This window comes from Amphiura filiformis, chromosome 16, assembly GCF_039555335.1.
Source record: "Amphiura filiformis chromosome 16, Afil_fr2py, whole genome shotgun sequence".
NCBI classification, from domain to species: domain Eukaryota; kingdom Metazoa; phylum Echinodermata; class Ophiuroidea; order Amphilepidida; family Amphiuridae; genus Amphiura; species Amphiura filiformis.
The window spans coordinates 63,560,408-63,582,437 of NC_092643.1; the positions used below are offsets into that span (position 1 = coordinate 63,560,408).

The 22,030-nt window shown below is 37.8% G+C and overlaps 1 protein-coding gene across 1 annotated transcript; it reads right to left on the bottom strand.

Moving 5' to 3' along the window:
- Positions 1–604: 604 nt before the first annotated feature.
- LOC140136329 (dynein regulatory complex subunit 4-like) lies at positions 605–21,945 on the bottom strand. Its single transcript, XM_072158056.1, has 11 exons — positions 21,817–21,945; positions 10,922–11,035; positions 10,193–10,390; positions 8,236–8,442; positions 7,881–7,935; positions 6,390–6,595; positions 5,874–6,041; positions 4,740–4,826; positions 3,486–3,695; positions 2,767–2,832; positions 605–1,266 (listed from the first exon to the last, which is right to left on the bottom strand). Exons 1-11 carry the CDS (start codon positions 21,817–21,819, stop codon positions 1,117–1,119), a joined length of 1,464 nt encoding a protein of 487 aa, XP_072014157.1. The 5' UTR covers positions 21,820–21,945; the 3' UTR covers positions 605–1,116.
- Between the last annotated feature and the right edge of the window lie 85 nt (positions 21,946–22,030).

Genomic DNA, 22,030 nt, shown 5'->3' on the forward strand with positions numbered 1-22,030 from the left:
GCTATACGGAATAGTTGCACGACTCTGTTGGCTACATTTTAACATTCCCTCTGTAAAGTGGACTTTTTTTGCAAATCTGTCACCCAATGACCCCCCCCCCATTTCATCAGCTTACACCTAATGATCCCCCCGATAAGTTGCTTCAAGGCCTTTGCTTTGACCAAGTTTCCAATTCTGAGGGGACACAACCGGCTGCACGGCGCGAGACACAATGGTGCTTCGTGGCCATTCAAAAAGGTGGCGGCAAAAAACTTCCGAGTGTGCCCCACCCCTTCCCAAATTCCTGGATTCGCCACTGTCTCAGAGAAGTAGTCAGTCACATACCCAGACAAACAATGTCTATGGTCTTATCTATGGTCATATACACATACGTAGGCCTACGCGCGGTAAGCCAACATTAAGTGCGCCCATACCATGCGCCACAATGCGCGTGAATTCCGTGAAACCATGTACGCGCAGGTGCGTGACCCGCTACTTACCGCGTGTGTTGGACATCGCTTGCATTTGACGCGTTTGCTGTCATGACCTGACCCATAAGGTTATTGACCTCAACGGCCTAACAACCGATCTTTTTTTTTGTTATTTCCATAGTCATTGAATAGTTTGGCAAAAATGAACGTCAGATGGTTTAATGGCAATATGTACCCGATCGATCTACGAATAAATCAGAGCTGAAAGTGAAAGCATCTCGGAGCCTGCTTCTGGACAAGATTTAGCGACTTCCTTTTATTTATATAGATGTCTGGGGATGGGTAGAGATAATTAAAGTATAGGCCTAGGCAATAATAATATAAAAGACCAAATTCATTAAGAAGTACCATATATCAAAGTGTATTGAAGTAAATCCATGAGAAAGTACACACAATAGTATATAGTACAGTAGCTACAACACATCAGAGCAAACATTTGTTGGACCTTGTTGGACATCAAAAGTGTGTATCATGTTAACCCAAGAAACAGTGAATCGGATAAAATCAATACTTCACAATTGACAGATTAACAGACTCAATGATTTAAATGAAAACAAATGCACCAATCTAAGCATCCAACAAATTTTGCTCTAAAATTGAAGTCTGTCTCTATCAACCAGTGGCTATTGTCTCTGTTGACCGGTGGCTATGTGGGAGCAGCCACCAAGCCGGCTGCTCCTTGCCCTAACTGTTGGCCACCTACAGTACTCTCTAGAGGCTTAAAGCCAAGTTCATCTGTGGGTACACCAAACGATGTCAGCTTACTCTCGTATGTACGTAGCAAGTCATTGTGTGCCTGTAGATTAGACGAAAAAGTAATCAACAGTTACTTAACAATTTCGAAGTACAAAAAAATCACCAGCTTTTTGTAGTCATCCCAGTATTAGTAGAGCAATGGGGTTTGAGGTCTAATTTCTACAACTAGCGGTAAATGCATTTGCAAATGCATCACTACCCTCTGAATTTTGATTGCGAAGAAACTATTAATAAGTTCAATCTGTCCACTCGACACAACTCAAAATACTGCAGAAACTCTCATCTCATTGGGCTGGTGGTGATGTAAGAGACAACAAAAAAACATGCAACAGGACTTCACTTTCAGTTGCCACATGCATAAGACCAGGGTTTTGCTTTAAGCATTTTGCTGAAGGGGTATTCAATTTATTTGCACACTTTCAATTGTGAACTTTTCCTCTGGGGTATATAACACATTGCCCATGGGTAAGTTTTCATTTTGGAAGCCTTTTTTAACAATATGCAATTTGTGTCTCAATTTCACTGCATTATTGCACATTTTTACCAGGGCGCTAAAGAATTTAAAAAAAAAAAAAAGGCGGGGGGTGGATAAACCAAGCAAATGTTTGCACAATTTTTTTCATTACAAACTAGTTTTATTAACTACTACCTCACACTCCCTCTAGCAATTTGTCTGTTTGGCGTGATTTAAATAATTCAATGCTTAAATGAAGGCAGATGTACACCATCACCCCAAATGAAAATATCAGGTTAATATCAAATCATGGAACATTGAGCACATACAATTTTAAAATTTTGTACACACTAACTTTGGATTTCAAATAGGTGCGCAAAGTGTGTGAATGTGTATATATGCGCTATTTGCGCATTAAATAAAGCCCTGCATGGGACCCAACACAACAAGGTCTTCTCTGTCGTCTATTACGTTACCATCAGTCAGATGCACCATAGCATAGCAAGATGCAGTTTTATTTCACATTTTTTATTTATTTACAAATTTATATGTTTTAGTCACTGCATTAAACCTCTAGACCTGAGATTGTGAGTTCTCCCACAGATGTTACCCATAAGCCATCTCAACCAGGATTTCTCTATCATTTCCTAAAATGGGCTAATCCATTACAAGTACACACTCCCTCATGAAAGATTTTAGAAATATCTTTCATAATTTTAGAAATAACTTTCATAGGGGAAGTTTGAATTTCAAATTAAATGAAATTAGCACACTAACCAGCACATTCTCAGAAGGTGCATGAAATTCAAATTGGAGCGGCCCAATGAGTTCATTCCATTTGAAATTCCATTTCTTACATCTTCCACACGGGCAATGTGGACTTTATAAATGGATAAGCCCAATATAAGAGTTCAAATCAGGAAATTTCCTGGAAACTCTCATCATCTTTGATCTCCATTGTAATTTGTATTGTCATGGAATAAGTAAAGTAAAAGTTTTTTCATGCAGATTTGTGCTTTTGTCCACTTAAAGAACATCCACCTCAGCAGAGGTTGTCTGTTTTTACCATGACATCATTATACATACCTTGCACACTCTAGCCAGCTCGTATTGGAGATCTTTGATAGCACTGTTCTTTGAATCCAACACATCCTGTAAGAGACAAAGGTTAGAATGGATGGTAAGTGTATATGTGCCAAATTCCAGCCATGATTTGATATAGATGGCCAGCCATAACAAACAGTGCCCTCATTAAGGCCGTACAATTGGCACATAACTTGCCAGAACTGGCACAAAACATTCCAGGAAGAAAAGGGAGAATCAGATTCCAGTCCAACTTGGCCATTTATTGAGAAGCCATAGGCCTAAAATCTCAATAAATGATCAAATTGGTCCAGCAACAAATTCCTAAGAGGGAACACTGATTACAAAGATAATCCAAGCTCTTAATCCTTAACCTAATCCTTAATCCTGTCCCCAACCCTAAAACCTAACCCTAATCCTAGTCTAAATCTTGCTGTAAATTGTTAAGGTTGTTAAGGTTATTGAAAAAAACAACTAAGGAACCCAACTACCATTCAACCACAAGCATCCTGGTAGAACCGGCGGTTTAACTGCGTCTTTTGTGCCAAACAATAAACCTGGCCCAATTCACCCCTAACATACCTTTCTGTTATAGTGATAAACAAAACACTTTACACTTGTAACATCCAAGTCAGAGGGTGTGAGAGGAAATGGGCTCAGTTCTTCCTTTCCACTTACAGTGAATCAAAATGGCATAATCATGAAAAATTCTACACGCATACCTCTAGTTTTCTTGTGACAACTGTGAGAGCTGTTGGGTCTAGATTGGAGGCAGATAGCACCTCGTTGAGCTGAGCTTCCTTCTTCTCCAGCGTATCTGCAAGGGCGCCAAGTTTCTTCTCCAATAACAGATTCTTAAAGTTACTCTTTTGTTGCACTTCATGAATAGCCTTGACAAATTTACGATATAACTCATCTCGCTCTTTCTGCATCTGTGAGATAGAAAATAAAACAAAATAGAATATCACGTATGAGATAAATCCCTATAAACAACGTAAATTATTTATGTACCTACCTTGATTTCAGAAACAATTGACAAAAAATGAAGTTAGCAGTCCCCGGTTCTAATATCTGTACAATCACTTCCTCTAAATTTCAGAGGATCTAGCGGTCAACATCCTAACTGATGGATTCTGGCATTATAAACCCTTACATTTAGAAGTAGAAGTGACCTTTATTTATGAAGTGTTTTGTCCAGAGGCTAAAAATCACTTCTGATAACAGTGGTCATCAAGAATCAGATCACTTCCTCCATGACCATCACAACCTGTTGGCACAGGTCATGTCAGTACTTTATTGGATCGTGAACTGCACCAAGATGGATTGGGACAGCCAATGTTAACACGCTACTCTTTTTGAAATGGACTGTGAGCTACATGTACTGTAGGTATGGCTCTCTGTCCAAAGGACGGCTTACTGCTTCCTGTAAAGGACACATAATTCTCATGGTTCATTTACCATATAATAAATGAACCACAGAGAGAGCAGATGTTTGAATTAAATGCATAGATGCTACCAATAAGCCCTTTCACAATTTTGGTTACTTATGTGCTAAATTCCTTGCTTATGAGATACCCATTGAGGCTACAGTATTTCAATGCGCGTGAACTTTGCTCTTAGTAAGAAACACTTTCTATGTGTGTTTTTCATATTTTTGGATCTTGATGTCTCCTGAACACTTACATTATACAAGGAAAGTATTAATGAGCTAGCTAGAAACTGCTAGAGTGAAAACATGAAAGTAAAATCATGGGAGAATCCCTTTCAGGCATGGCTAATCATACGCATCATGTTAATGCGCAGTTCATGTGCAGTCAGAGATTTCCGAAATTGCAAAAGGGCTTATTTTATTCAGATTTTTCCCAAGCCAATTAATAACTCAACTCAGGACCTCATTCTCAAGATTCGACTACCCTAGCGACTGGCCATGTTCGCCCAAAGTATATGCATGATTAACTGCTTATTTCTTGACTTACCTTTTCAAATCTCTGCTCTAATACTTCATGCTCCCATTGTAAATCTCTGTGCTCTTGATCCATGACCTTTAACCTTGCTTTTGCACTCTGCAATAAACACAGGGTAAAAAGAAATGATTTACAAATTGCAGAAGGCAGTGTTTGTTCGATGGAATAAAAGATAATGCAATGTAAGAATATGTTTAAAGCCATATTGTAACATTTTCATAATAGATTAAAAATTCTTTTCCATAAAATGTTAGCTTTTACTGTCTATATGTCCCCTTTAAATTTTGAGCCAAACAACTGAGGTAAAGCAAAGAAATTTGGAATTTACTACCAGCACCGATGTCACCAATGTGCGTCACTCCGTGGGTCGTGTTACGGCACAGTCCTTTGATGTGTGCATGACCATCCTGTCCGCCATAGTATGTGCAGTGTTATGAACATCACGTACGAACCATTGGTTCCTGCTCTTTATTCAAAATCTTGACAAACTACAGTACCTAAAGAGTTGATTTTTGCAGGGTATGTTAGTTTAATAAAGTACAGTACAATATTGAGGGCTTCCTCCTCAGCAAATGTTACAATATGGCTTTAAAAGAACATTATATTTTACTTGCATTAAAAAAATCTTACTTCAAACCTGTAATTACCAAATACACCTCTGTTACGCTGAATTTGCACTTGATCGCTTTTGCCGAAAAGCATATTGCATACATGCTCTGTGTTTACTTCAGTTCCAGAATATCAAGGCAATTGATCAAAACCCATCGTTTTTGCAAAACTGATGTTGCTTTTGTGAGTTTAAATAAATTTCAACTCCTGAGTGATGTTGCTTGTCACATGACCTGCACTGACCAACAGATTTATTATTTTGCTAATTACTTTTCTTGATCATCAACTTTCGGAAGTAAATTAATTAAAAACAATAATTATCATTGGATGTCCAAAAAATGTATTTTGTTGCATTTTGAATATTTTAATTGTTGTCTGGAATCGATATTGTTGTGATTAGGATAACTGCAATATTAAGCGTTGCATCACAAAGTTTGGCGATTGGCCATCAGTTTTCAAAAGTAATGCATTGCAATCGCTTAGCAATCGAGTGTCAATTCAGCTTCAATCCCAAACTACACCTAATCTAATACTTACTGCCAGGGATGCTTTGTCCTTCTCATAGTTGGCCAGTTGTCTGGTCAACTCTGCTACTTCTTCCTTAGCTTTCTCCAGAGGTTCCTTGAGACGTTTGTTCTCCAGTTGTATCTCGTTCATCTGTTTCTCCATTCGTTCCTCTTTCTTCTTCATCTCCTCCACTTGTTCCTGGTTGAAGAAGGTGCATGAAAAAATCACAGAGTCACAGTATAAACATAAGTAAACAAAATTGCAGGTATTAAATAAACAGAACCTCATAATACATATGCGGTACGGTGAATCTTCCCCAAATTTGATCAAAATTTGTCAAATTATACTGGATTTGCAGCATCAAACTGCTGCTGATCATATAGGGTACCAAAGCAGTTTAATCTCCCCCTTGATTGCTACACAAGCCTTGAAGTTAAATTGCACAATCATGACAATACAATATAGGCCCCTCATTCAACATGTTCAACCCCCATGCACCTTGCGAGATTCTGTTGAGCTTGTTTTTAAATACTTTCACAAACTAACCTTGAGTGAGTTGATAAGAGCCAGATTATTAAGAGTGATATCGTTATAGTAATTCTTGATATCGCTGAAGGCCTTCTCATGGTTTCTCATCAGCGTGTTGATTTGACTGTTCTTTCTCTCCTCGATCTCGTGAATCTCAGTTTTGCGGCGGAGTTCCAGCTCCTCACGTAACTGCCTCATCTTCTGCTCATACTTGGCTTCAATTTCTGTTTGGAAGTAAATGATAATTATAATTGGTTATTGCGATAAGGAAAAAGTGAAGCAACATGATTTGTATCATTGTTTATTCAATGCTTAACCAGATAGACAGCCTCATCCCCCACTTCAAAATACAGATTTGAATTGCCTTGCCAAGAACTGATCCTGTATTTGTTTTCTGATCAGTAAATACTTCATTTTTACCTTTGGAAAAGACCCATTCAAAAACTACCTTGCATGTGAAATATTATTATTTAGAAAATAAAAATATTGTTTGAGACCCAACATGTCTGAGAAAGCATTGTTTACAGTTGAACAACGAGGTGGCACGCTGAGTTGTTCCACACAAAAATAATGCTATCTCTCGTGTTATATCAGGTGAGGTGATAGGGACACCTGGGTCTCAAAACAATACTTTTATCTCATTCTTAAAATTGTGAGTGTATGTAATTTACGTTCACTCTTCATAGTTATTTTTACCTCCGCGTATGAAATTGGCAAATCCATCACATCCTTTCACATGCAAAATATCACACATACACCAACACGCAAGATAACTATGCACATAACAGGGTACAAGCAATTCAGTTAAATACGTATATAACACAGGCAAGAAGTCATCAAATTAGAGGAAAACAAGAATTGTTGATACTGCAATTTTGCTCTGGGGGTGGGCTGATTTATAGTTATTATTTATGTACAGATACTACGTTTTTACTTATGGAAGTATAGAAATGTTCTCAGTCAGTGGGAGTGGTCTAGATCATAGACACATAATCTAATTGAACAATCGCATGATTTCTGGTGTCGTCTATCACACCATAGATGATCCTATATACATCATCACAAGTATTGATAGCTCATTACTCGCTTGTAGAGGTACGCGTATGTAGCATGTTGTATGCGTAGACCTAGTGCGTAATACTCTTACATGCTCGCAGTACTCGCAACTGAAGACATGAAGTTGCAAACAAGTTTCGTTCATTTTAGAATAAGGGGAGATTATATGATGGTAACTTCATTTTTGCTCAATAAAATTGTTTATAGTTATCAAAATGATATTTAACTGACTAAAGAATAAGCTAGAATAAACAATATGAATTTTTGTTTGTGCTATCCTCTACCATGTGATAGATGACGGGTAAGTCCAATATTTTATCGTAGTTGGCATCCACTACTCAAAATATTGGACCTGCCTGTAGTCCATCACATGGTAGAGGGTAGTAAAAACAAAAATTCCTATATTCTTATTCTTAATTCTTATATTTTCAAATTCATTATGCAACAACTCACCTCGTGCTTCTCTTTCAAAATCAGACCTAAGATTTGTGACAAGCTCATCACTTTTCTGGGAAAATAAGAACGGCAAATGATAAAAATTTTACATATGCAGTAGTTACATTGTATAGCAAGTCATAAAAAGGATGCAGGAAAACAGTCAAAAGGTCAGCACCATCTCCCTCTCCCAGCCTGCCACTGTCCCTTTGCCAGCAGGTTGCCCACCTACCAGATAGAAAAACTAAATATACATGTAACACAACATACAAGGATGTGGATGACTCGCATGAGGTCAAAGGGACACACCCTCCTGAGGACATACATTGCCAGGCAAGGTATTTATAAATCACCTAAACATAAGTATACTTACAATTTTGAGGTTTTTGATAATATCTTCATGAGCTAGTTCTTGCTCCTTGAGTGACACTTTTAGTCCGCGTTTATCTTTGCGTAATTCAGATTCGTTGCCTTTGTGGTCATCCTGAGCAAGTTTGAGGGCCACTGCACTCTCCGCCTTCAATTCTGATATATTGTTCTGGTGTTCGTACAGAAGATGTTTCACTTTCTGTTTGTAAACCTGTAACATTAGGTGAAAATAAACAGGTATAATATACAGAAGAAAGAGTACATTGCATGTATAGAGTCCACATTGATGAATTTTCTTTGACAAATTGCCAAATTCATCAAACATATAATTTAAAATACAATTGCAGGCTATTATAGAATTAAGAGGCCATGCATGAGAATACACATTCATAAAATGTCTGGAAATTGCTTTAAAAAAAGCTGGAAAAGCACTTAAAATTGGACTAAACACCTGAAAATGGGCTAAATATAAATAAAATTGCAGTAATTTTGACATCGCAAAAGCTGGTTCCAGACTTTTGACTGGAAATTCTCATGTCTGAATGGCATAGTATCATAGGGAAGCAGGACACATGCCCCCCAGCCCTTTGGAGTCAAAATGTCCATAGCAAAATACCAAAAAGATCTTCAAAACGTCCCAGTGCAAGAATTTATCACAACAAATATTTGTTTTTGGCAATGATTTTAATAAATCAGTCCCAAATTATCAACAAACAACAAAATATGTAACCTGCTCAGTCCCACGGAATGAGTTCCAAGTTGAAAGTTTTGTGACCTTCTGCCCTTTCTGGCTGTTGAGTAGATGTTCTTTGTTGGATGCACAGGCCTGTACAAGCCAGTAGTACAATTGGCATTCACAAAGGACATACACTACTGGCTTGTATTTGCTCTTTGCATGAATCCACCATCTTGCTAACAAAACGAGGTTCTCCTGCAAACGCATGTGCAAAAAGTGCATTTTTGTTTCTCTCGCTTTTCTACCAACGCGCCAGAAGGCTTTTGCAAAGCGTACGCAGCAATTAAAGCATGCGTTTTTACAGGTGTATGCACACGCAATACACATTTTGCAGGAAGAAACTTGTTTTGAGATGACTGTGCGATCGGCGAATAGGTGCGGGTTAAACAAAGAACATCAACTCAGTGACCAGCTCAGAAGGTCTTGAAACTACCAACTTGTGACTTTACGGTCATTTTGTGGGAGCAGCACATGCCATATACATGTATGTAATTAGACCCAGCAAATGGAAAAACACAGAATGTGCAGTTTATTTTTTATAAAACACAGAATGTGCAGGTTTTTAGAAAACAGAATTTGAACATTAGAAAATTGACAAATGTGACATAATCAAGGGGAATGAGTCGCATGTCGGCAATTTTCAAAAAGAAGTTTTTAAAATCATTTTCTGTCAGTTTACAAATGCTACATTTTGATGCAAACCCCATCAAAATCAGACATCTGGTTACTGAATTATGAGCAATTTATCAATGACTGAAAACAATATAAAACAAAAGAATTTGAACACTGTTTTTGCCAATATCTCAAAAACAATTTTAGCGACATCCGACTCATTCCCTTGATCATGATTCTAAAATCTATAACCCTAACTTCTATACTGAAAATTCTGAAATCAGCATCCCCAATGATAATCCTAACCATAACCAGAGCCCACATAAAGACAAAATTGATCTCAAATTTGATTTTCTAGGATTTTGTCAATCGTAAGTCTTTCTGAAACATACATGTAAAGATCTTGGGAGGGCAATGGCTTTGCACAATAAAAAAAAAGTTTTCCCGACTGACCGAAAAAGTTGTGGAGGACAAGCAAACAATCAATTTTTTTGGCCTTATGAGTCCCTTGTGCAAAGCAAATTTGTTTAGTCCCAACGAATATTCATCCCCTGAAAATATTCCCAGGCAGGATTCTAGAATCTATACTGGTCAATTAGATGTTGTTACCCACCTTAATTTCTACTTGATGCCTTTCTTCTGCATCCTCCATTTCTCTATCCTTGTTTCTCAACTCCGCTCTTGACTCATCTAGCTGACGTTTGGTGATCTCCCAGAATGTGTTCACTTTATCACGCTCCAACTGGAAATAATTCCTCTCTTCTCTTTCCCTGTCAAGTTCTTCACGTAATCTTCCAATGTGCTCCTCCAGCTGAAAAATGCACCCAATAAATGTATTGACTAATGTTTGCAATGTCCACTCTCTACTGCAATTTCTTTCCTTTTTCTTTTTTTGCACTAAGGATTAACATTGTTTGATGATAATCATGACTACATGTACAATGCTGTCATTTACATCATGTTTTCATGTCAGAATAATGTACTAAAGTCCCATTGTCAACATAATGGTGGTACATTTTGGGCTTAAGGTTATGCAGACTTGAACAAATAGGGATATGACCCCGTCTGTGGAAGGCTAAAGATTGTGATTTGATGCAGTATGGCTAGGAAAGGATATGTTCAACCATGAACAAAAAACTAAAATTTTAACCAACTATTTTGGTGCAAATCAACATTCAAGGATATGCCGAATGTTGATACAATAGTTATTATTGTAACTGAATACATTATGACAATGATGATGTTGATGATGAAGATGATGATGATAATAACAACAGCAATAAAATCAACAAAAGGTATCAGAACTTTTAGATCAAAGAAAAAAAAAAAAAACTAAATGTACCTGTTCCTTGGACATTTCTTCTGTAGAGATTCCATCTATGACAGTAGGAGTTTTTGCCTTTGCCGACTTCTTCTTCTTTCCTTTCTTTCCCTTACCACTCTTCTTTTTGGGAGGCTGTATTTAAAAAACGAATTAAAAAAGTAAAAATACATGTTGCCATTTATACAGCACCTTTCACATGTTTCAAAGCGCTTTGACATATTTATTCTGCTGCTGTAAGAGTATGCTCATACCTTAGCTGTAAGAATATACTCATGCTCATTGGACAATATTCATAACGGCTCCCCATTTCACCCCTGGGTCCATAGTTGGCAGTGGTGATACAAACCCACCCTTTTTATTTCAAACCCACCCTTTTTATTTTATACCCTTTATACCAAAAGCTTGGTTACTGATCATACATTTGTAGATAAGTGGTTATGGTGGTCCAGGAGGTGCAGATTTGCATCCAAAGAGAATGACATAAGTTTTATGAACAAACAGAATGGGATTTCAATATTTTTTGTGTGTTTCATTTAGTGTTATTCAATTGGAAATTACAGTAAGCTTTGAGATTGCAATTGTTGATTTCTAAACCCACCCTTTTTTATCAGTGACCACGCTTTATATTTGGACCAGCATTTTAACCAGAAATTTTTCAAACCTACCCTTTTAAGCATTTTGTGGACCCTTCAAACCCACCCTTTCTAAAGCGTGGGTTACCAACAGTGTGGGTAGAGAGAGGCAAGGGAGTACTTTGCACAAGTGCACAATATACAAGTGCACATACCGCTGTTTATGCCCGGCTCTCGACCAATCACGCGCGCTGCTGCCCCATTCATAAGAGGACCTTTGTAGGAGAGCCTTCAAGAAGAGCTGATTAGAGTATTTACAATACAATGTAAGGAGAGAATGGTCAACTAAGGAGAGCTAAAAATCTCTCTCCTATATTAGATTTAAGGCCAATGATATGATGTTGTCCGAGCAATATGCCCTTTAACAATTTGCACTCGTTTTGACAGTGATTTACGCTCGCGTATCAATCATTTTCAAATGTGTTTGACAGTTTTTTACTGCGTAACGCAATTCTGAATTTATTCAAGATGGCAAATTTCTCGAAAAACGCAATGTATTTTTCTTCAAAAAATTCCCTCATTTCACAAATTCTTTGCCACTTTCCACTCATCTTTTCATGTAACGGAAGTGATGCTGATTTTATGAAGGTATGTTTCTTGTTTTTCCGATAATTTTTAAATTCGTTTTTTGAGACAAAATAACAAGCAGAATAGGCGTTTTCACTTGTTTTCAAAAAGTTGTTTTAACCTTGTTTTTTCCCCATAATTTCCCTATTTATTCCCTCATTTATGAAAAATAAATTCTCTTGCTTTTTTACCGCATAATTTCAGCGATCCTGACTTTTAGACCACCCTCGCTATAATATAAGGACTAGATTTTTACTTTTAGACCACCCTCGCTATAATATAAGGACTAGATTTTTACTTTTGCATCAAGGTTTAGTTTTGCATCATGGTTAAAAAGTTGCCAAGCACTGCATGGAGTCAAGGTTTATTGAAGGAGGGCAGAGCATCGATAAATGAGAGAAATATGGGAATTTTCTCAGAAAAATTGAATCTGTTTTTTGAGAAATTAGCCATCTTGAATAAATGTAGAATTGCGTCACGCAGTAAAAAAATGTCAAACGCACTTGAAAATGCATGATTCGCTGGCGTAAATTACCGGCAAAACACGTGTACACCATGCGGTCGTGCTATGCGAATGGTTCGGAGCTGGTATCACCGGTTTTGCATCAAGCTCTTTTATGTCAAAAATAGCTATAAAAACGTAAATTTTGGAACAAAATAAACTTTGTCCGACAGAATAAAAGGTATGTTTGTACAGTTGAAAACAAGTTCTTTTAGACCACCCGAACTATAAAAGGTTAAACCTACAAACAGTGTTCGAAATATGCCTCAAAAAGTTACAGGCCAGCCGGGCTTGACCTTAAAAAGTTACCGGCCAGCCGGGTCGGCAACTAGATGCCAGTCCGAAAAGTTACCGGCCAGGCAAAAAGGTTACAGGCCAATGGCCGGCTGACCGGCCCTATTTCGAACGCTGCCTACAAATTTATCAAATTAAACTTCTGCATCAAGGTTAAACATGTTCTTAGCTATAGATAGCTCGAGATACTCTAGCTAAAATACAGGTTTACATTTACTATCTTACATTATCTTGCTGTATTTCAGCTAGAGCTCCAAACGACAAGCTTCCGGGTTTTTTTGGAGAACAATACTGTTACGTAAGATGAAGAAGAAACCGCCTCGGAGCCCGCCCTACTCATTATTTCATTGTACTTATTGCAATTTGCCTCCACACATTACGTAATCAACACAAAGCTTTTGTGAGGATTAGTGAGTGGATAAGAAATTGACAGTGGAGGATAGGAAGGACACGCCGATTGTTAGTTGTCAATCATGAATTGCCACAATGTATTAATATTTTACTGCATGACATTCCGCAAACACCAAGATAAATTATGCCGTATTTTTCCCAAGATCATCTCATATGAAGTAAGCTGAATGCGATCTGTACTTTTGTAACATTCCGATCGCTTTTGATCACCTATTATCGGCGAATTTGCTTGAAAACACGTGAGTTCATGTTGTGTAAACATAATTAGCATAGACACAAATGAAATTACGATGCAATACAATGCAATTTGAATGCGCAGCAGATCTATAGAAATAACGTTGCCCGGTTTTATGCAGAATTAGACCCTGTCTGGCTATAGATATAAACATACCTTTCATTTCATCGAACAAGCTTTATTTTGTTCCAAAATCCATGTTTTTATCGCAATTTTTGACGTAAAAGAGTAGACTACCCGTAGTCCACTTGCCCATTGTGCATACTCTGGATATTGTATTTAAGCTTAAAACTCTGATTTAATTAATGTGTGCACAATTGATAGATTTTCACATCTGTTCTTTTCAGTCACCCTACTCCCTCTGTTTGTTAGCTTCCCAAGTGGACTACTGACATTGGATTGCGGTTTTCATGCTTAACACGGCTGTCTATGAGCTTTTATGGATAAGATTGTCGGAAATGTGGCTTTCTAATTTAGGGCATGAGGTAATGCAGCGTTAAACAGTTCTGGCCTGCGCTGGGTTGCTCCGATCTCCTTATGGTTTTTAAAAATCCTCCGGGTACCTGTCATTACCATTAATAACTACATGGTACACAAGTATGTGGCCTACCCCGCCTTTGTGTTGTGTAATTGCATGAACGCGTCAATAAGTGCATGAACGCGTCTCGTATTTGCTTGCGGTTAAATTTGATTGATAAACAAGTATGATTGACAGTGTGAGTGTTAGGGACTTTGCCCATTCAAAATCCCGTTTAAAATCAAAAGTCCATAGTCTATTTTTAACCTGGAATTTTGCGATTAATAAACTGGCAGATTCTAAAATCAGAATTGTTCAGTATTGAAGTGCCAATACAATTATGACATTATGATATGTTGCATTCAATAATAATAAGCCTACGTACACTTTACTTTTACTGTCACTAATATAATTATATAAACTTTTTCATAACAATTTCATACTAGTATTTTGATGTAATTAATAGTGAAACGGAGAGCCAAAATGCGATTTCAGATTTTTGGCCTGTTTTTAAGCTTACCTCCCGTGTGTTGTCAATGGCCGAATTTAGCTCTTGTCAAATTCATATTTAGAGAAAATTCACGATGCTCACGTGTTCGTGGTAGTTTTTGATTGTTATTATGAATATAAAAATGATTGCATGGCTCTGCACAAGGTATATTTTTGTAAATATTTGTATTTGATGACCAGTCCGGTCGTCCGAGATGTCGAGTGTTGAAAATACGGCAGAGAAAATTTGTCATGTCGTACGTGCGAAATTGGCCTCAAATTTCGCTATTTCCGCTATTTTAGCTTATATTGTACAGTGATCTTATAATATTGTGTAAATAATTTTGTCAGGAACAAAATAAGGTATTACATACCGTCTATGAGTAAATATTCAGGACAAAATTCAGGCTTTTCTTGTGTTGTTTTACAGAATTTTGGATTTGTCATTTTGAAATTCCCCGGCCATCAGTCGTCTGGTTTACGTAAACAAGTTTTCCTAAAAATTGTAAATTTCCTTAAAAACGACTTTTGTTGATCAAACTTTGGATTATTTAAGATGTAATTGTTTAAGGATGTAGAATTTTAAGATATTTTTGAGTATTTTACTGTTTTACATGGTCAAAAAGGGGGTCATCAGTTTGATTCCTGATTTTAAAACACTAGCAGTTCTAGTTATTAAATTTCGTCATGTTCAAAATCTTTTCGGAAGTGAGCGCCTGACGCGGAGTGACTGCGCGATATCCATAGTAACGGAGCTTACGCTTTGAACGCAGCCGCCAAAAGGTTCCATGTACGCGTTCAGGAGTGTATATAAAGGCCGTGCACAACGCAAATTAATCAGATTGCTTGGTGGACAATAGTCCACCCAAACCTTCAGCCCAAGGGTTTTGAAGGTAAGCACTGCCAACCAAAGCAAACACGCCCTACTCTGGAGCTCAGATTGAGCTAGGGGCAGCTTGGCTACCACAATAGTGGCAACGCCTCGGGTGGTTATGCACTCCGGTGTTTTGGCCTAGCGCCTATGCCTATTGTGCAAGTGACTTGCCGCACACATGCACAAGTCCAATGGAAAATTATGCACTGTATTTTGTGTGCATTCATTGTTGCATGGCAAGTTCAGTATATGTGTGTACAGACATGGATACTATACTCTGTAGTCGGCCTACTAGGCCTTGGCCTAGCCTATGACTATGTCATGTGATGAGAGATTCTGTTGATTAAATTGTATTTTTATGCTTCTTGATTATTCAAGCAGATAGTATATACTTTTCGGCAACATTTATTGGTAATTTATTTGGATTTAAAAGAGAAATAAGGAAATATTGTCATGATCATCAACAGAGATTGTGTATTTACCAGTGTTTACTTGTATTTATGAATTGTGATGTGATAAGACAAATATGAAAGCAAAATAACAATACATGATATAACAAAAGAAGCAAATATAAAACAGAATTGTCAAGTCTCATTTTTACCTGCTACTTCTCCTTTCATGCATCACTGATTCCACATATCTTGGGGAGAATTCTAGTCTTTGATACTACGCTACCACTTGTATGCTTATAAGGCTAGTCTTCTCCACCAGTCGCTTATAAAAGTAGGCTATTAGGGGCAAGCTCGGTCCCGTTACAATATCAGTATAATTTCGAGTTCAACTGAATGCTTTCATCATGATTAACATCAACAATAGACTATGGCATAGTTTAGTAAAAGAGCTGAATGCAAAACCGGTGATGCAAACTCCAAAACTTTTGCGTAGCACGAACGCTTGTTGTACGCTTGTTTTGACGGTGATTTAGGCTCGGGTATCAAGTATTTTCAAGCACGTTTGACAGTATTTCACTGCATGATGAATGATGCATTTATATTCAAGATGGCGAATTTCTCTGGCGAAAAACATGATGACAAAGTATTTTTCGTTAAAAAATTCCCTCATTTCACAAAATTTTTGCCACTTTCCACTCGTCTGATCATTTTTTTATGAAGATATGTTTCTTGCTTTTCTCATAATATTAATTAAAATTGTTTTTTGAGACAAAAACATCCTATAGAAAAATTATCAAATTCGTGGACATCGTGGAACATACTCTTTGCGTGGCTGTGCGTAGTAAGCAGTTGTATGCAGATAGCCTCGCTAATATGGACGCATAGAGTAGTGTTGTACGCTGCGTGTAGTTAGCATGATTAGTCGCGGAGTAACAAGCGTAGTTGAATGTTCCACGATGTCCACGAATTTGATAATTTTTCTATAGTAGCTGTTTTCACTTGTTTTCCAAGTTTTATTTTTTTAACTTTATTTTTTACCCCATAATTTCCCTCATTTATCAAAGCCCTGCCCTCCTTCCAATATAAACCTTGACTTCAAAGTGTTTGGCAACTGTTTAACCTTGATGCAAAAGTAACAATTTAGTCCCTATATATAGTGAGGGTGGTCTAAAGCATGAAAGGAAAAGATTGCCACCTTGTTGAATTTGAATTGATGAGAAACAATTAGTGGGTTTTTAGCGGGTTCGCCGTCGGACAAGTTTAGAACTGTCAAGTTTAGAACTGTCAAGCTTTAGAACTGTCAAGTTTAGAACTGTCAAGTTTGGAACTTGTCCGACGGCGAACCCGCTAAAAACCCACTAATTGTTATGAATTCCCATCGTAAAAGCCCATCCCACAATTTGATGAGAAAGTTTAATTTGATAAATTGGCAATTTTAACCAATGAATAGAGCTCGGGTGCCGTGGTCAGGATCGCCATAATTTCCCTCATTCATCGAAGCCCTGCCCTCCTTCTAATACATTAAACCTTGACTCCAAAGTGTTTGGCAAAAGTAAAACATGAAAATTAAAAATTTCGTCTATTAAAGGGGGGTAACCCTATCAGTTTAGGATATGGATTGTCTTCAAACTTACATACAATTTCAAATATTGTCCCCTTTATGCATCTATGTGAAAAACGAGAACATTTTCAGCGTAAAAGTGAATAATTAGCACAATTAGCAAGTCAATACGTTGGTACGCATGCATTGCATTGTGGTCCGCATCCAGACACAACACTCCCGTCGAAAGTGCTTCGCTATACCACTACGCTCATCATTCTTGTGACAAAATATCTCATTCTTTTTATTTTAATTTGACCCTGATACATTTCCTTTTAATTTTGTATATTATCATCACGTACATTTGACACTTATCTTTTATTTTAGGATTTGTTTTATGAAAAAAATGGGGTTTTTAAATAATATTTCTAATTAATTGATTAATTAATTTTATAGTGGGGACATTTTTTCTAATATTTTTTTTCGTATTCCTCGTATCATACTAAACAAGATAAGGTCTTGTTCTGTATTTATTTCATCCCTTATGTATTTCTTTATTTTTGTTTTAAGCGTTTATCATTATAGCGCCTCATTATTTCCGACCTATTTCGCGTTAAATGCGAATTGGCATTGGAGTAAAACGGCTCTTATTCACGGAATCATTTTTTCCTACCCAGAATGTCGAAGGTGGCTATATCCAGTATAGCCCGTTTGTTTCTTGATTTCTCCGAAAATACATCAAATTGGATCGTCAAATTTCAGGATGGTAATGAGAAAAATATAATCTATTAAATGATACCAAAAACTCATCAACAATGAGAAAAATCGGGGGGATGATGCTGTCGATCGGGTCACGGCCCTTAAAATTTAATAAATAGTGAGGGTTGGCATGTTGGTGGTCTAACTAAAATTGCTCGAGAAACACTAGCCACGAATTTGCTCACGGATGCCCTCGCATTCGTGGCTAGTGTTCCTTTGCCCGGAATATCGGTCGGTAAACAAATTACGTAAGCTTACCGTTACGTAATGTCATTGTAATAACAATAGGCAATTCTGAAATACCCCTAAATACCTCATTGTACGCCGCTTTACCTACCAATTTGTTACTATGCGAGTTGTTGACGTAATTCTCAGTCCTATGTGTCATTTCAGGTGCATTTAGGTAAATATTTCATTACTATTTCTGGAGAAATTGCTCCAATATTTTCCGCGATCGGCTAGCGCCACCATTTTGTCAGGAAGTAATTCAAGTAAAGCCTCCAGCATACTTTCCTGCCGCTTGCCGCTGCAGCAAGCGGCAGGGCGTTTCAACCAATGGCAAGCCTTTATTGTGTCCGTTTGTCTGCAATGCGCGTGCGCCACGCCGCTCAGTGGCAAGCGGCAGGGTAGTATGAAACCAGCATAAAAGGTCAGAGAGATGCAGGTGGTGAACGCTGTGCAATCTCTAAATTCAGTAAATTTGCTTTGTCAGCCGTGTAATTGAATGGGATTATTTTGAAATTTAAAAACGCTTAAAATATCACAAACAAGTAGGCCTATGTTAATTAATACAAGCTGAAACCGTTGGGGTTCGATAATGAACCCTACAAAAATAACCTTCAAATTAATTAAATACTGTAAAATTTGATTATTACTGGATGAGAGTCACTCTGACGTAATTCGCCGTGTTGGTTAGGCTCCGATCACTCAGTGTGCAAATTGAATGGCGCGTATCAGTGATCACGGCAGCTGCGAAATTCATCGCACTTGTGCGGAAAGTGCCATCATGTGCATACGGCTTAGCAGTTTTGCCGTCTCTCTCTATCATGCATGTCATCCGCCGCCTGACTGAGGGCAGCAATCTAAGGTCAGGTCACGTCAAGTAAGCTCACGACTCACGTGGTAAAGATACTCTCATCTATAGAATCTGTTAGCCTATGACCTCCCAGTCATTATTCATGAATATTTACCTGCGTCAAATGCCCCTACAGTAGGGTGCATCAAACGCCCCTCATGTCAATGTTATTTTTTGCTCATATGATTAAAGTGTGCCACTTGTCAAGTTAAATAAGTGGTCCAAATTTAAATTCAAACGGAGGTCGGGAAATGGGTCCACCGTGAGCTCAAAGTTTGAACGTTATTTGCATGTATAACATATAATTACACATGAGGCAGCTATTTAGTTTTCGGTACTTTATGACATGCACAATAAAGGCTGCCTCATTGATTTGTGCACTAAGTAGCTAAAATGTATCATCTCAATGATCTCATACTTACAAATCATAATAATCATGCCAGGATGATGTCACAGGTTATAGATATGCCTTCAAAATGAATAGCTGCCCCATGTATTCAAATACATAATAAAGCATACATATCTCTTATAGTCTTATTTGGTGTTAATTCACTTTACGGTTGCCATCAGAAAGGAGTCAATAGATAACCAGTTAAATACAATGATGCTTCTGCTTGAGCAGTGAACAATTAAAAAGCCATTATATTATTTATATTACCATTGCTCAAGATACTGCCCATGAAGTGAAAGTTACTAGTTTAGTCTTAATCACGGCTACAGCTGCCCCAGTTACGCGCGTTTGTCATCTTCGCAACTGTAATCTACAGCTCCTGGTGGATGACATGCAGCGTTGCAGTTGATGCTCCCTAGAACGATCTCTGCTTATACAAGAGTCTGCTTAAGTATTCTGATGTCAATGCTGATGTTGCTGCAAGTGCCCTAAAAGCCATGAAACGACATCTGTGGTACATCTCCCAAGAAATGATCCCACTGGCTCTCTTCAGTGATAAGGTGCCACCACAGGAGAAACAAGCTCTTGCTAGTAGGCTTCTCGCAGTTAAACCCGATGAAGTGATGGTCACACCAACTAATCGGTATGGTTCAGGCTTTGGTAAGCCTAAGTTCTCCGATGAGAACATCACACAAACAACAGCTTTAGCTGACTTTGCCGGCAGAGACTCTTGGTTTACTATGAACATCTTGCAGATTAATGAGGCGTTCTAAACAGATGACGTAGACACATGGCCAGAATCCCCAGCGTATCTATCCTCCTTAAACAATGTTAAAGCCATCAATGTGGTTAATGACGCAGCGGAACGTGGTGTGAAATTGAGTGCCGATTTCCTGGCTACAGCCCACAGTGAGAAACATTATCAGAATGTTCTGCAGGTGGTGGAGCAAGATCGGAAGAAGACACCAAATTTGCGGAAGCGTAAACTGTATAGCGATAGCCGTGATTAAGACTAAACTAGTAACTTTCACTTCATGGGCAGTATCTTGAGCAATGGTAATATAAATAATATAATGGCTTTTTAATTGTTCACTGCTCAAGCAGAAGCATCATTGTACTTAACTGGTTATCTATGCTTTATTATGTATTTGAATACATGGGGCAGCTATTCATTTTGAAGGCATATCTATAACCTGTGACATCATCCTGGCATGATTATTATGATTTGTAAGTATGAGATCATTGAGATGATACATTTTGGCTACTTAGTGCACAAATCAATGAGGCAGCCTTTATTGTGCATGTCATAAAGTACCGAAAACTAAATAGCTGCCTCATGTGTAATTATATGTTATACATGCAAATAACGCTCAAACTTTGAGCTTGCGGTGGACCCATTTCCGACCTCCGCTTGAATTTAAATTTGGACCACTTATTTAACTTGACAAGTGGCACACTTTAATCATATGAGCAAAAAATAACATTGACATGAGGGGCGTTTGATGCACCCTACCCTACAGGTTGAGGTTAAATTTCTGCCATCTTTTCGTCGGCTGTGCAGTCAGCAAAAATCAGCTTATATTTGCTTCCAATTTTTAGGATCGTATTATCGAAAATGTAAAAAGGTACGGCGTAATACATGAAATAGAATAAAGCTTATAATGACACGCTTATGAAGTGTGTTTGTGAACTATGAAGCATGTTTATGTTCCGGTACAATTTTATGAACCGGACTATGCACAAGGATGACATAGTAGCCATCTCTAACAGTAGGACAGTTTGCCTATGGAACTCCCTCCCAGTTGTGGTACTAACTGCACCAACCCTGGAAGTCTTCAGGGGAGGAGTTTCATCCAGCCTGTAATCATGCTGCTTGGTTTTTACTCGCACTTCATCCAGTTCATCGCACCATTTGAGTTCTCCAGTTGTCTTCAACTCCAGCACCCTCAATTTTCAAGTTTTTTGTTGGATGCACCTGTATGTCTAGTCTGCACGTGATCAACATTTCTGCACCCTTGGCATGACGTCCGGAAAGGATCCTGCTGAGTATCGACGTAAACGTAAACGTAAACGTAAACGTAAATGCTAAAGCATTTACGTGAGACCCGGGTTAGAGAATATGCTCGAACAAAACTAAAATAAAAAGTCAGGATCGCCACAAACAAGCCTTAGTTTTCCCAGATAAATTTAAGCTATAATTGCTCTTTGACAAAATAAGCACTGCAATTTACTTACCATTGTGATTTCGTTTAATTCTCAATGTAATTTGAGAAAATTAAATTAAACTTTAGACCTTTCAAATCAATTTCACCAGTTCAGCAACCATATTTTTTTGTTGTTGATCATGGAAACCAGGTCAAAAAACTCCCGGATGGCATGACCCCAAATTTTATGAATATTCATTTCAGCGTTTTTGATATAATTTTTTAGGATCTTTTTACTTATCACT

Bases quoted from the DNA above. Each gene is read 5' to 3' on its own strand.
- LOC140136329 (XM_072158056.1), bottom strand. The intron at 8,443-10,192 runs GTGGGTAACAAC...CTAATGTTACAG, and splicing joins GGCATCAAGTAGAAATTAAG to GTTTACAAACAGAAAGTGAA. The intron at 4,827-5,873 runs GTAAGTATTAGA...TGTTTATTGCAG, and splicing joins AGGACAAAGCATCCCTGGCA to AGTGCAAAAGCAAGGTTAAA.